The sequence below is a fragment of the Opisthocomus hoazin genome, chromosome 4 (assembly GCF_030867145.1).
Source record: "Opisthocomus hoazin isolate bOpiHoa1 chromosome 4, bOpiHoa1.hap1, whole genome shotgun sequence".
NCBI classification, from domain to species: Eukaryota; Metazoa; Chordata; class Aves; order Opisthocomiformes; family Opisthocomidae; genus Opisthocomus; species Opisthocomus hoazin.
This window is the reverse complement of record NC_134417.1, coordinates 31,457,708-31,473,568: the sequence shown is the minus strand read 5'-3', so window position 1 is coordinate 31,473,568 and position 15,861 is coordinate 31,457,708. Positions and strand designations below refer to the sequence as shown.

At 38.2% G+C, this 15,861-nt stretch overlaps 1 protein-coding gene across 2 annotated transcripts in view; it reads left to right on the top strand.

Annotated features, from left to right (window-relative positions):
- The window catches only part of NFX1 (nuclear transcription factor, X-box binding 1), a 74,343-nt gene that overhangs the window by 37,341 nt on the left and 21,141 nt on the right, over positions 1 to 15,861 (top strand). For both annotated transcript variants that reach the window (XM_075418520.1, XM_075418519.1), the window contains exons 12-20: positions 897 to 979; positions 1,477 to 1,585; positions 6,381 to 6,500; positions 7,172 to 7,251; positions 7,586 to 7,816; positions 8,108 to 8,181; positions 10,878 to 10,979; positions 13,406 to 13,447; positions 13,933 to 14,031. In XM_075418520.1, coding sequence (XP_075274635.1) covers positions 897 to 979; positions 1,477 to 1,585; positions 6,381 to 6,500; positions 7,172 to 7,251; positions 7,586 to 7,816; positions 8,108 to 8,181; positions 10,878 to 10,979; positions 13,406 to 13,447; positions 13,933 to 14,031 — 940 coding nt within the window. The remainder of the gene's footprint in view (positions 1 to 896; positions 980 to 1,476; positions 1,586 to 6,380; positions 6,501 to 7,171; positions 7,252 to 7,585; positions 7,817 to 8,107; positions 8,182 to 10,877; positions 10,980 to 13,405; positions 13,448 to 13,932; positions 14,032 to 15,861) is intronic.

Genomic DNA, 15,861 nt, shown 5'->3' with positions numbered 1-15,861 from the left:
TCTTCAGCATTTGATCTCAAAGATTCCAGACAAGCTGTCTTTTTCAATTTGAACAATTTCTTGTGCCACCTGCCATATTCAATAGGTTGTCCCCCCAGCATCCTGTGTATCTTCTGGTCAACTTGCACAGCTCAGGTGCGAAGTAATGCTTTTGAACTGCTCTTGCCCAAGTTCCTGGGGAAATACAAGCTTTGATTCTGCTTCACAGTTGTATACTGTTGGTCTTTGCATATGAGCTTGGCAGAGAGTTCCCATTTGGTATTCTGAGTGTAACATCTCAAAATTCACCTCAGTGAAATGTTTACTTGATGGACCCCTGTCATACTGAGGTACTTATTTACAAGATACATATGGTAGTAGTATGTGTATTTCCTAATTTCCTAATTTCCTAATTTGTGCCTTTTGCTCTTCAGAATCCAGAAGCGATTGCTTTTCTTACCTGTGAATGGTGATAAGGATGTGCTTTGTTAGCACTAGTTTCATGAGCATACAGCAGTAGTTGTGTTTAACTGACTTCTACTGCTTTACTAGTTTGAGCAGTCTTAAACTGGATGTTTGTGTTACTCTGGTGTATCAGGATATCCTGTTTTCTGTGTTCTGTTGTGCAGGGTTTATGGTGTAAAGACTAATGTGAAATAAACTAGTTTAATGTGTTCTGCTCTCCAAAATCCTTTAGAACAAGGATTTATTTAAAGGAATCCAAGTGTTCACATGGGGAATTAATGTGGAAGAGCAAGCAGTTTAAAAGTTTGCTTTGTGACTTACTCTGTATAAGGCTCTTCTAGACCATGCTCTGCAACAGTCTTAGCATAATATCGTGATTGCAGCTTTTGTTGTCAGCATAAGCAAAAGCATAAAAGTTATGAATGGGTTTGGGTTTGTTTTGTTTTCGGTAGCTGCTATTACATTCATGTGTGACAAGCGATGCAACAAGAAAAGATCATGTGGACGACACAAGTGTAATGAAGTTTGCTGTGTGGTAAGTTTACGTGTGGTTTTATAAAATTGTTCATTGTGATGTATGTATGGTTTTGGTTGTCATGTTAAAAGACTTTTTTGCTTTTGTATCTTGCCATTTTTGTGCGTCTTCAGTCTGTATTTGTAGTAGTGGTCATGCTTAAAAAGTTTGTGTGTGCGTATTTATTTTGCAGCATTTGTCTTATAAGTATTGTTATAACTGTAAAATCACATTTCAGGCTAAATTCAATTAAATCAGTGTAAAGGCGCTTTTTGTCAATGCTGTGAGTCCAGGGAGAATGGGGAAGGGAAGGGTGTTACTTAATACAAGAAGCCTAAGCCATGATGTAGCAAAAGAGGTCTTAACAGAATCTGCTTTAAAAATTGTATATCCATACAGTGGTGGATTAGGTCTAATACAGTTTTGTCCATTAGTAGATTATGACCTCACAGAGAAAAATAAACCAATAGAGTTTATAGTTTAATTCTGCTTTTTTTTTTTTTTTTGCCTTCCCCTAGGACACAGAACACAAGTGTTCTTTGGTTTGTGGTCGTAAACTCAACTGTGGGCTTCACAGATGTGAAGAACCCTGTCATCGGGGCAGTTGTCAAACATGCTGGCAAACAAGTGAGTTATGTGCAAGAGTACATTATTTCTTACACATTACAGAAATTTATTCATTTAACTGGTCAAAGCTGGAGAGAGAATGTGATCCAAATTGGCAAGAACCTGAAGAATATGCAGTTGATTTTGATTGTATGTTTTTCATGAAAGAAAGTTATTTAATTTTAGATCAGTTTACTAAGTGTTGGATTTTAATACTTTAAATTACAGTGAAATATATTCAGTTATGTATGTTGATCCAGCAGTCACTTAAAAAATTTGAGGAATCATGCAAGGAAAAAAAGCAGTTTAGAAAGATAATTTCTATGTTAAGGGAACTCTTGTTTAACAATGTAGTAACTGTTAAAGATATTGAAGTATGTAGCAGAATTTGTTTAGCTGCCTAGAATTCAGACTTTCCCAACTTGGTACACTGGTGATTTTTCTCTGGACAGGACCGTCTGAAGAAATAAGAGATGCCACTCGTGTGTGTCTTAGGCTTTCTGGTCACGTTCTGGATGGTGAAAAGTAGTACTGAATTGTTAGAAATAGATTGATAGCCAGCAGGTATTAACTTTCTTAGGACTGCTGAACTATTTAAAGATTTAAGCTGGTGCGATAGCTTTAGACAGGTAGGTACATTATTAAAAACTATGCCCATTGAATATACTAGTTTGCTACAACTGCTTCTTACCACTTGATGTAGGTCACAGTATGTTGATTATTTTGTACCATTATGATAGGTAGGTAATACAAAATTCTCTGATGTTGTCCTGAAGCAGACAGAGGAATGCTTCTATGTTTCCTTCTGCTAGCAGAACCTTTAGTTGATCTGAAACATCTTCATATGTGATAGCAGTTTAATTTTTTTGCCCAGTGTCATATTTTAATATCAGTTTCCCCTTTCTTTACATAGATGTACCTTATCACAGAAATTATAAGCTATTTATTAAATGCAGTTTTTGAAAACTGTGCCGAAAAAGCCCTTCATAGATTCTTCAGCTTGTATCCATCCTTCCACTTGACAAAGCAAAATAGTAATCTGAATGTCTCACAGGTCCCATTAGTAACTTCTGGTCTGGTTGAGTCAGAATGCACAGATTTTTCTGAGCGTCTTTCTTCACTGGATTTCATAGGTTTGATCTTCAAGATCATTAAACTTTTCCACATTTCTGCAATATTTTTGAGGATTGTGTTTCACTCTCAGACTTAAGATTCAGGTGCCTGTCTTAGCCTGGAGCGACCTAAGGATTGCCTCCCCTGTGAATTGTTCCACTGTTGGATGTGGTGCAACTGAGAGGTCAAGCTTCACTGCTGAAATTTTGCAGTGGGGCCCTTTTCTAGCCACAGGAGAAGCAGCTACCTACTCAAGGAACCAAATACTCAGGATCATTTGGCGTACACCTTTGGGTCCCTGAAGTCTCCCGTTCTGAATCTGTCCAGAGGTAAATCAGCTTGGTGGTATCTTCAAAGATTTCATACCTGCTTTCCCCAGATGCTACTAGTTGAGATTTCAGAGGCATGCATTGTGTGATTCTGCCCCTGGACCTGATGGGTAGTGCTGCTTGGCACGAAGGAGTCCATGCTTGGCTCTGATCCACCTATCTAGTCACCACTTTGCAGTTGAGCTGCATCAGCCATAGTATCAGTATGGTCAGCTGCAAGCCACTTGCCACTCATTAGATTAGACTTCTTGTTTCCATCTCCACTACTGGTGAGGGCTGACACGAAGATGCAATACTAGAGTACATCTACACCTCTGTGGTTCTATGTGCTTCTCAGGTACTTTACCTTTCCAGTGTAATTTCCTCAGTGTTGAGAGGTGAGGTCCCTTTCTATGCCAGGGTCTGTTTATACACACCCAGTCTACTTCAGGACAGCAGTGCCTCTCTTGGGGAAAATAAATTATGTCAGCATTAGACAGTGTCGTCTTTTTTTTTCCTTAATTTTGAGAAGTTGTCAGATGTTGTATTTCTACTCTCTGGATCAGACCTCTCTGCGCTCCTTCCTCGTTATCCCAATTAGTGCTAGTTAAGGAACCTTTATTATAGTTAAGATTCCTCACCTATCACTTCCCATCGATAGCAAGCAGCCAGTGTAGCTGTCTAACACTCAGGTCTTCCAGAGACCTTGGTCTGTGGTCTTTCATCTTCCTGGACCAAGGAAGATTGGTGGCTTTGAAGCCTGGAGTGTTATAGGTTGTTTCAAGACCTGTAGTGAGGACCAACAAAAGCCCTACTCTTACCTGTGCTTACTTTCCACAGAAAATCCATGGATGTTCTGAAACTTTTCAACTTTTTCTACTTCTTTCTACTTCTTATTCTAACCCTTAATGTTTTATTCTCCCTACCATTCTCATTTGCTGGAATTGAGTCTCCTTAGAAAAAAATTATGATCCTTTCTGCTAACAGCCCCACTCTAAGATAGATGGGCAAATGACTAGGACCTAACATGAGATTTAAGTGACTGAACAGACGGTAAAAAACAACTGGCCATGAGAAATTTCTGAACATAACAAAAAATGCAGTGCAAAGCTGGCAAAAGTTTCAGACAGTGCTATGATGGATTTCACAGATGTTAAGGGTGGGACATGACTGAGCTTCACGGATAATAGGAGAGAGCTGTTGGGGAACCTTTTTGGGAGTGGAATATTGCAAGGCCAACAGAACTTAGGTAGTTGTTTGGTGCTGGGATGACCTAGCGAATGATACCAGAAATAGTGGATTTGGGTACAGATATATCTAAATTGGGACCAATGTGGAGAATTTTATTTTGATAAATTGTTTGGGAGTAATCAAGGTGGATGCATAGGAAAACAGAGAGAAGGGGAGATAAAAGGCACCATTTGCACAAATGAAGTTGCTGGTCAGTGCATTTCTCTGACAGAGCCCTGTGCATCTGATGACAATGGTCTATCCTGTTCTAGTTAAGAATAAGATTTAATATCTTTCAGTGTAATCTCATTCTCTGTTCTGTGTGTGAGAGGTCTAAGTGCCAGCAACTGGTGATTTGGCTGCGCATCTTGGGAGCACCGAGTTTCTATGCTAGCAACTAGAGAGACCGGATAGACTACTTCTACTGTATGCCAGCAGCTGGAGAATGGGATCACAAGTTGTAGGGGCCCATTGGTCTGGGTACCAGCACCTGGGGAGACCGTGGAGGGTGTGCGATTCCCTTGTTTATTTTGGTCCGGTGTGGCTGTGTATGTCTGGGTAATTTGCTAATGAACTTGTTTCAAACTGGACTGTCTAGCTAGTGGGAGGAGATCTGCCTCTGGAGATACCCAAGGTTTCAGCCAGTGACCGGGTAAGGGGTCTGTCCTGGTATGGATATGAGACAGAGCCTGTGCTAATATCTGAGATCCATGAATGTGGTGTGCATGTGAATCTAGAGTGTATGCATGTGTATGTGTGTCTTCAATCCTGATGAGCTGGAGAGGAGGAAGAGGACTTGGGTATTGGTATTCCTGTTTATTTGAATCGTGTTGTTCAGTTGGCTCTGTGTTAGACTGTGTGTCTGGTCATGTTACTGTGATGTATGTATTGTGTGTCTTGTCCCTCTGGAATATGTGTTCAGTCTTGCTACTGGCTGCACCTGCATATTGATCCAGCAGCCATCGTATCCATGGAAGTGGGACAGTAGGAACCTTTGGAGTTTTAGACTTCAACAGATTTTGCTTTGGTAGGTGAGGAGGGAGGAATCCTGTGATTTCCAGAGTCAGAGAACTTGCTGAATTCAGCAGCTCCCTTAACACACTCGTTTTCTCTTCAAGTTAGAATTGTTGTTTTGTATTTTTATTGCCCTATTATTCCTTTACCTCCTCCATCATTCTCCCTGAAACACCAGCTCTTTATTCATTTACAGACCAGTTAGATTCTCCATTCTCTGATCTCCTTATGTATGACTTCTGATGTTAATTTCTCTTAGTGTGCTGCTTTTCTAAGGATTTATTTTTTAAGTGTAGTTTGCATTCCAGTCAGTCTCCTTCCCAGTTTCTTTGTAGTCTGAAAAGCAGCAGTGAACTGTACTAATTTTTGTGCAGTGTTAGGTTTTAGTTGGGATGCTGTATGCAAGTATTTATATTCCTTTGTTTATTTTATCAATGAGATTTGGAATCTTCTGATAAGAGTTTAAAGTTCTTCCCAAATGCAGAAGCGGGGAGGGGGGGAGGAGGAGGAGGAATGTGTAGTGCCTGAGACAGAAAACTTCCAAAACATACAAAGTTGGGTTTGAAGTATTTGGACAGGTTGATAAGCTGCTTATGAGGATCCATGTAATACTAAAGATATAGAGAAGACATATATAATGACATAAAGAAGTATACAGAAGAAATTATAGGAAAAAAAGTCTACAGACTTGTGGCCTTTTGGTAATTTTCTCTGGAATCTTCCCAGTACCATGTGCAAGGCTTGACAAAAGGACCAAAATCTAACCACTGGTGTGAAAAAGTGATGGAGAAGTTCAGAGCACAGGATTTGGATGATGTGCTTTCTGGAAGGGAATTCAAGAGTTCTCTCCCCATTTTTAAGTCTAGGATAGAACAGCAACACCTTTCAACTTAACATGAGCATTTCTCTTGCTCCAGTTCAAAATATTGTGGTCAATGAACCACTCTCTAAAAGCAAGCACAATTCCTAATGAAGTTGTCATAGTCCAGTTTTCTTGTAGGAGCCACGAAAGCTAATAAATTCAGTACAGTGGTGCTTAATGTTGAAAAATGACGCTGGAGTAAAACATTTGCATGTTATTTGAAGATTTCTCGTAGTGGAGAAATGCAAATACATGTAGCCATTGGGATGTACTTGACTTATTTTTTCAGGTTTTGACGAGTTAACTTGTTATTGTGGTGAATCCGTCATTTACCCCCCTGTCCCCTGTGGCACTCAGCCACCAGAGTGTAAAAAACCATGCACCAGGCCACATGACTGTGATCATCCAGGTAAGTCAGGCCATTCAGTTTTGCTTGGGTTTTTTGGTTTGGTTTGGTTTCTTTGAGTCAAAATGTGGAAAAGCATACGTAGGTCTGTTTGAAAATGTATTTGATTTTTTATTAGATGCTTTTTCATTTGTTTTTAATATTTCCAAAAGTCTGCACTTAAAAGCCAACCAACTGAAAACTTGCCATGAATGTTAGTAGTGGTACTTCTGACTGGGAAAAGAATTGGATTTTTTTCTGATCATTATTAATAGTCACAACACATTGAATGCTATATTCCAAAGATTAAGTGCTTTATTGAAACAGTAGGATAATGTAGTGAACAGTTAGTGTCTACATTTCTTGGAAGTGCAATGGCTGATGTAGCACAGGTCAAACAGATGTGCTTTCTGACAAATTCTGTCTGATAGTATAACCCTGCTCAGAAGTAATAAAATTCTCTGCTGTTTAATTTAGAAAATACGGAAGAATATCCACCCAAAACCCTGCCATCATAATTTTTAAAAGAGCACTTTAAAGAACAGATTATCCTTGCGTGAAGCATCATATGTCCCATAAATTGTGTAGTTCTGAAATGCAAACTCACGTTTATTAGTCTTTACTGTCTTCTTTAATGCATTTGACTGAAGTATGATAATGGAACTGTGCTGGCTTTTATATTTCTGTGACTGCAGTGTACCATTCCTGTCATAGTGAGGAGAAATGTCCACCCTGTACCTATCTCACTCAGAAATGGTGTATGGGCAAGCATGAAGTAAGTCTGGACACTTAAATATTTTGAATACTACAGAATGTTCTAGAACTGTAGGCTTAGATTTTTGTGGCCTCTTTGGAACTGAATATGTTACTGGAGTTTGAGTTTAATGAGATTAGATTAGAAAAGTATATCTTTTATGCCATGTGCATTTAGACCAGGTGCTATATTGGGCTATGACATAAAGAAAACCAGTCTTTGTCCGAAGATATTTGAGTATTATGATTCTTGCATGGACAGTGCCAAATGAAGGTGTGAACATTAAAAGTACTTTGAGATTTGCATTTATAACTTTTAATTTTTAGTTGTCATCTTTTTTCCTTCCCTCTTCCAGCTGCGAAGTAATATTCCTTGCCATCTCACTGACATTTCCTGTGGACTTCGCTGCAATCAAATATTAAAATGTGGAATGCACAAATGTAAAAGAATCTGTCATAAAGGGGAATGTCTTATAGATGAAGAGTGTAAACAGCCATGTATTATTCCAAGGCTATATTGTAATCATCCCTGTATGGCTCCATGTCATCCTTCTTCACCCTGCCCCACAACATCCTGCTGTGCAAAGGTTAGATACCCAGAGAAAGTTCGCTGCAAATTCACAGGCAAATTGTATGGTTTAATTATCAGCCAATGACAGTCCTGACGAAAAATGATGTTTGTGTATTGGTACCGTGAATTTTTTTCTGTATACCTGTAATGCTGAGGTTTTTTAGAAAAACCTGTTTGTCCCTTTTAATTAGCCCTTATTCCACTAAAATGGGACTTTTTAAAGGAATAAATTTACCTCCCTCACACCCCTCCATGGCCATAAAAAGACAAAAGTTTAAAAAAGCTGTTCTCTTGTGTGATACGACAGGTTGATCTTCAGTGTGAATGTGGAAGAAGAAAGGAGAGTATGATTTGCTCAGAAGCATCTAATACATATCAAAGGTTTGTACTGTAATAAATATTTTAATTCCTTACTGGACTTACTTCTTTGCAGTTTGATTAAATTTCAGGCTTGACTAAATATATTTAATTCACAAGCTTTTTCACACTTGTTTATAGTTTCACATGCAATTTCATTTTTTTGGATTCACCTGAGCTTTCCTACCAGCTATGCTGTACTAGAACATATTCCTCTTTTCACTGTTGTTAGTCTAACTATGGTGGTGTGCCAAAGCTTGAATCTGTTGTCTGTGGAACTCTGCTTTACCCGCATAAAGCAATTAGATATGGACTAATTGGGCAGGTCCAGATTCAGTCTCCCGGATCTAGGTGATTACATACAGCAGTCCATGCGTGAGTCGCTGTCTATGTTTCTGTTAATGTGGTGATGGAACCTAGTCAATACAGAGGATGGAAGCTAAAGAGTGATTTAAAGTCATTCGGAAATAGCTAAATTTGGGCCGGAGAGCTTTGGTGTCTAAGTCTTGGTTTGTAATATGCAAACTGAGTCCTACCCAACTCAATTTGTTGCAATAGTTTTGTCTCCAGATTCTGTTTCTAAGCTTATTTCTCTTTCTTACGAGAGCTGCCAAGGAACGGACAAGGACAAGAAGAAAAGTAGCGCTTTGAAACTTTTGAAGTGAAAATAGCAAAACAGTAACAATAATAATAATAAAATCTTACTCTGATGCTGTGATTGAGAGGACTTCAAAAATTAATCGAGAGTTGATATGCGACCAGGGTTCTGCTCTGCATCCCAGTTGAAAGGAGAGCACAGTCACAGACTATTCTTGTCTTTCAAAGAAAGCTTCCTAATGATTGTTTTATTTGGAACTGCTATCTGAGGGCCTGATACTAGCCCAACTTGGGATATGCTGCTTTGTTCCTACTGAACAGCGCCCAGATTCAAATTCTGACAGAAGATAGCTTAGCATCTACATAATAGGTGCTTAATACTGCCTAATGAAAACAAGGAGAAAAATGCTAATTGGAAACAGTTAAGAACAATTGTAGTCAACACCAAGTTGGATGCAAGATAGACTTACCGGAGTGGAGATAATTTTTTCATTTTTAGAAAAAAAAAGGGGGGCAGTTGTTAAGATATATCTCACTGAATACAAATCAGAAGAGCGACTCAGCTTTGAAATACTAGCTTAAATTGACACATGCTTGTCATGAATGATAAGCTGGGAAGGTAATGTAATTACAGATCCTAATTTTTGAAGGGTGTTTATTCTCCACTCATTCTATAGCTCATACGGTGCAAAAGTATTCATTCAAGGAAAATGGTTCTTTGAAGTCAGTGAGTGTCCTTGCATGTATAAGCTGAACACATATGTATGTATTTATCTAATCAGAGCCCAAGTCAAGAGGAAGGGAAAGAAACAGTTTAAGGCAAGTGTTTATATCTGTTCCTTCAAATGTGTTCATATATATTTATAAATTAGTTCATATGATACTAACAAAAGCAGCATTTAATGCCAGCTGAGTTTGTATGATGACTCTAACTGTTCAGGTTGCTGAAAGATTAATATATTCTGATTTTGTGGGAGTTAGGTTTGATGCTTTTTTCCCCACCATCTACACACTTCGGGAGAAAAAAAAAGAAAAAACCCAACAAAAAAAGCAAGCCTGAAACCAAACACAACAAAGTAACTCTTGTAGTACTACTGTGGAAAGTCAGCAAGTTAATACCCTATTAACTTGCTGACCAAGTTTTCTCAAAAATGTTACAGAAGTGATGAAACAACTTTTGAGCTTTGTGAGTGAATGTCAATGAAAGAATGCCCAAGGGAACAGGAAAGGGAGTAGTGTGCTGCTATATCTGTACACATGATACAGATGATAATGTCGTATCATAGCCCATTACCTAGACTTTGTCACCATCTGATAAATAGGAAGCCGGTGGTGCCTCTCAGTGCTTTTTGTTTTTATGTAATATGAATATCTTCCTTCCTGATAGTTCATTAGTTTTCTGAATTTGGTGCAAAACATGTTAGAGACAAACATATCCTTTTATCTGAATTTAATAGTAAAGATGGTTCAGAGGATATGTTACATTTTCAGGATTTTGTTTGAGAATGGTGTGGGATATTTCACGAAAAACTTGCTGCATGTTTTAGTTATAGAAATTTTAGCAGGAAACTCAGACTGGGAAGGGTTGTTATTGAATGATGAAGAATACAAAGAAAATTGTAAGCCTCAGTAGGCATTTTGCTCTTTCCTTGTGGCTTGTATCATCCGTATTTTCTAAGCAAATTTCTAAGTCCTTTAAATTCACTTTACGGTTTTAGTTGTAGAAAGTTAAGGAAGAATCATATAAAAGTTAAAAAGGCAATTAAAGCTATATGGTCAGCTGAAGTTTGAATATTAAGCAGGTGAGAAGAATGAGTATTCACATTGCATAGTTTAGACCTGCTTAGAATAGATTCTCTGGAAAATTACCTGAAGAAGCATGTCTATTTGTTAGTCTTGCCCCTAGCTGCTTGAGGGAGGTGAGAGAAAGTGATCTCTTAATTTATGTAGCTAGATTGGACTCCTAAAACTAGGTGATGTGGAACTAGAGTCCCATTCTGTAGTCTGGTGAGGAAACAGTCTGTCTGACTGGCATCACCTGGAGGTTTAAATCTGCAGCTTTATACACCTTTTCAAAGGTTTATATGTTGCCTCAAATGAAATCTAACACTCTTCTTTTTCAGAATAGCTGCTATATCTATAGCCACTAAGTTAACAGATCTACAGCTTGGGGATTCAGTGGAAATCAGTAGGCTGATTACGAAAAAAGAACTGAAGCAGGCCAGGTAAGGAGATATATGTAGAAACATGTTTGAACCCCTTGTGTGTACCTGAAACATAGGCGACGTGGAAAATACTTAATACTGTGAGCAAAATCCCAGCTAAGATAGGAAGACTTCAAATAGCCTGACTCTACTGTAACAATACTACTAAAAGAGTATTTCGCAGTTACTTAGCGGTTCGTGTTTTTGCTTTCATGTAGAATGCGTTCTCTGTCATTGGCGGATTCGTTGTTATAATTGTGTATGGAACAATACAACTGTGGTTTCAGACTTTCTACCCAGCAAACTCCTTAGAGTTCCTCTGGATTTTTTCAGATTTCTACACAGCGTAACTTTTCACTATTATCTTCTTTTTCAGCATCCAGCATTCCTTCTTGGATGATTAATAGGCGTATTTTCTCCGAGTGATCATCTTACTATTTATAGTATTCTTCCATTACCCTTTTTAGATTTATTACATTTGTATCTCAATTTGATTGGCACTTCTGTGTTCTCATACTGACTGGCACTGCAAAACTGTTTTTAAGTCATAAAAACACGACTTAAGCTTATTGATTTTTCAGTTCCTCTTGATGTTTCTCAGGATTGGAATAGCTTGTCTTTTTATTTTTAGCATCATTTCCTTAAGGAATTATCAAGTTTCTCCAACATCCTTCTGTCAGAAACTTGACTTCCTGGAGACTTTGCCCTTGAAGTACCTAATTTCTGTTTTTAGTTCATTTTCTGTTACCATCTCTCCTCTTTTAACTGTGGATTTGATTATTTCAGTCAGTCTGTTCTGTGTGTTAAAATCTAATATTCCTTTATATTGTGTAAAGTCAAAATAGTGAAATTTCCCATACAGTTGCTTCATGACTTCCTCTATCGAAAGCTAATACTGGCATATGTCAAGGACTTTTGCTGGTCATTATGTTCTGTTTATTTGTTTAATGTCTATGAAATTGGAGCACATTATTACCAAGTCCTTTTGGATAATATTTTACACTGACATAATTTTAACTCTGAATGTGTTGGCAAGATGAACTAACACCAGAAATGATGCATGGGAGCACCTGCTCATCCTAGTCTCCAGTTTCATTCTAGTTGGGCCATTCTTCAGGAGAAAGTGGGGGAAAAAAACAAGGTGAAAGAGGGAGAGCCATACTGATTCCTGCATGCAGCTTTAAAGAGCGTGGTATTAGTATTGTACAAGCATGGCACAAGAGAGACACAAATGGGAAGCAGTAGTTGAGTCTTTTTTAGCCTACCTTGTTTGTTTCAGTTATTTGAATACTCAAAAATGTACAGTATAAGCATTGATTTTTGTCTCAAGAATTAGTGTAGAATAATCTCTGCTTTACCCAGGTTGGACCTCGACTACTTCGTTTCTATTTGTATCACAGTGCCAACCAGATACAAATATACTCAACAATATGAAGCCAACTTCAGCTTCTCCAGAAAAAAAGTCACTGTTTAAAGAAAGCAACCATTTGGCAGTGCTAGAACTCAGGCAGGGAGGATGGGGGTGTGGAGTGGTAGAAGAGGTGGGGGATAACTTTTTCAGCTATTGAAGCTGCAGGTCTATCATAGCAGCTGTATACTTGCCTGGAGAGCAAAGAAGACACCAGTGTGTCTGTCGGTGTCCAAGCCTTTGCAATGTGTAATATAATTGTGTTGTAGTCACTGCCGCTCATCTTTCTGTGTGGGCAGACTTATACTGCCTTTTCCTTGAATAGCTGAAATTACCAGAGATGATTTTTCTTTGTGCGAATCTTTCCTAATATGATGTCTGAGCTGGAGCAGGTAGCCTGTATTCAGGGACAGTTAGAGGAAGTATTCTCCCTTCTCAAATCTTTTCATCTACCAAATACTAGGGGGTTGGGGAGGGGGGAGAAGAGATGGTGGCACATACAATATTTATTCTTAAATTTCTAGTTTATTGTCAGACTCCAATATTTTCAAAGTAACTTGAAAATCTCGTTCACTAATTTACAATAGCAGAATATTTTATGCAAACTGTGCACAGCTAACTTTCCAGTTTTCCTTGGCTGAGTATTTTTTCTGATGCGTAGGAATAAGTGATCTTGTCACATCTTCCTTTGCTAATTTGCCATCTTCCTAGCATACCCTCAATGCTGATATCAACAGCATTTTTTTCCTCAGATTACCTAGTTTACCAATCTAATAAAATCTAATTCAGAAGCTGTTTTTCTCAGATTCTGTATGGCTTTGGTAATTGCTGCTTCTGTTCAAGACCTGGAGAAGGGCTTGTGTGCTCAAAGATCTTTGATTGTTGTTTGGTTTTAGCTGTATTATCTGATCTAATACAATAAACTATTCTCACACCCTCTTCTTTAGGCTGTGATAATAATATGACACCAACAGAGCTACAGTTTGAAACCCATGAGTAGCAGCAGTGATTCTAACTGTATTTCTCTTTCATAATTCAGGTTGCAATGTGATGAAGAATGCTTAGCTCTTCAGAGGAACAGGTGGGTAATGAACTTTTTCTCAGAAGAAATCCAGGTTCAGAAAGTTAATGCTATGTGGAAAAAAATCCTTTCCTGCATGACCTAGAGAACTGATAAATGTGGAGATGATCCCTGTGTTATGGGGCTCTATATTGAGTGATCTGAGATTGTACTAGAATATTCTAGTGAAAAGTCCTAAATGAGTGAGTCCTAAAAGGTGTTCAAAAAAAGCATAGATGTGGCACTTTGGGAGATGGCTTACTAGGCATGGTGGTGTTGGGTTGACAGTTGGAGTTGAAGATCTTAGAGGTCTTTTCCAACCTATGATTCTATGAGTATTTTCAAACATACAGACTAAGTTTTGCAAGCTGATCGTCTGTGTTAGTAATGCGTATCTTTACTTTTCAATGACATGTTTGGGAGGCTGGAGGGGATCTATGTGTTTATTTTTTGTTTGGTTGTGTTTTTATTGTGTTTTGGTTTTTCCCTGCTACCCTCAAATGTAGACGTCTTGCCGAGGCTCTTGAAATAGATGATAATTCTGATCCTTTTAACATTCGTTCTTCTGGACCAAAGTACAGTGACATTTTAAAAGAAGATGCAAGGTATGTGTTCCAATGATGACAGGTGTCATAGATAAACAGTGTTGAGAGCAAGATGGGAAATGCAGAATAGTTCTATTTACTCTTGTAAAAATGCCCATGTTTACTTTTCTCTCCAGCCTTGGCAGTAGCTGACAATTGAGGCAAAGGAGGTGATTTGCACTTCTCAAGACCTCCGAAATGACAACCTGAAATCAAAAAGTGCCTGATGGGTTGCTTAGTTATGTAACAAGATCAGATTTAGACTGGGAACATCATTTTCGACCGTTCTTCTCACTACAAATCAGTACCTACGCTTCTCACATCTCCACTGCTTTCCTACACAACCAGCCCCCATCTCGGTACTCCTTGTAAACTTTTCAAGACAAAGACAAAAGTGATAGCTAAGTAATGAAATAAGCTCTCATAGCCTGACATTATTTCCCTCCACCAGTCCCTTTTTTGCCATACTGCCTTTATTTTAAAAATAAAGAAATGGAATTAATAAAATATTTGACTGATTCAGAAGCTAAGTCTATGCCAGGGCTGACTGCAAAGAGGGCTGCTAGACTGAAACATTTGAAAATGAGGCAATAGAAAGTCGAGGTAATAGCAAAAGCATCACTCTAATAAATGCTACACAATCTGGAATGACACGGAGGGATCAGACACATTTTTAATAAGATGCTTAAATGGTAAGTATCATCTAAGAAGTTTGTACTCTTGTGTGTGTGTTCGTAGGCATGACATGAGTTTTTACCAGCTCTAAGTTTTTAGAACAGCTGAATCTATTTTGGTCTTGCTTCCCTGTCCTAATGATACATAAATTTCATATTTTTGTGAGGATGTTTTCTACTTGAAAATCGTTTATTTAATTTGCTGATGTGTTGAGACAAGTGAAAATTTTACACAAATAGACACAGAATTTGAGTAAATCACCTCTTGCTTTACTCCCAACTGATTAGCCTGTTGCAAGAGAAGAGCTGAATGTTTTCATTGTGGAGGTACTGTTTTATTAGTATTTGCAATTACAAGTGGTATTTTATAAGGACGATTCTCCGAAGGGTATATAGAACATGTTTTGCTCTACCTCTTTCAGAAAACACATTTTCACTTTCTTACTGTGTTGAATATCTTGTATTGTGGTTGTATTCCACCTGGGTTTTTTGAGTATAGTCCAATCTCACCTTCCTATCAGCCGTTCTCTATCCATAGCGTTCATCTTTCATGAACAGAACTGACCAGAATCGTGCACTGTATTCCGGATGGTCTAACAGATGCATTGAAAAGTAGCCTGAATGCTTCCACACTTCTCAGTGAAAATATCTGTGTTAGTCATTCTGTGATTTTACTTGCATTTCCTTTGTAGCTACTTTATACAGGTAACTCATGATAAACTAATACACTCAGGCGATTCTTACTGATTCACAGCGTAAAACAAAAGTTTTTGTTAGTTCTCAAGTTGGTGACTTTGCACATTGAATTACTTGATTTCGTTTATCTCATCTTCAAGATAAATTAGTTTCTCCCTGTATTAACATGTCTCTCTTTACATGAGCAGCAATCTGCAATTTGTAAAGCTATGGCTTTATGAACTTACTTCCTTGACTGCTCTTGATGATCTTTTATCTCAGCAGTCTTGCAAAAGATCTGGGTTTCCCTCATAATGGCAGAATCTACAAAGTGTATCTGTTACAGTAGTTTTTTTTCAGGTAGCTCAGCATTCTGTTAGAGTTTTGACAGATGCATTTATTCTTGCTTGAGCAGCTCACTCCAGTAATACAAGAGTTCAGGGTTTATGGTTTTCTGCAGAGCAGAATTTACACATCTGTGGGATCTCAAGAATGATGAGAA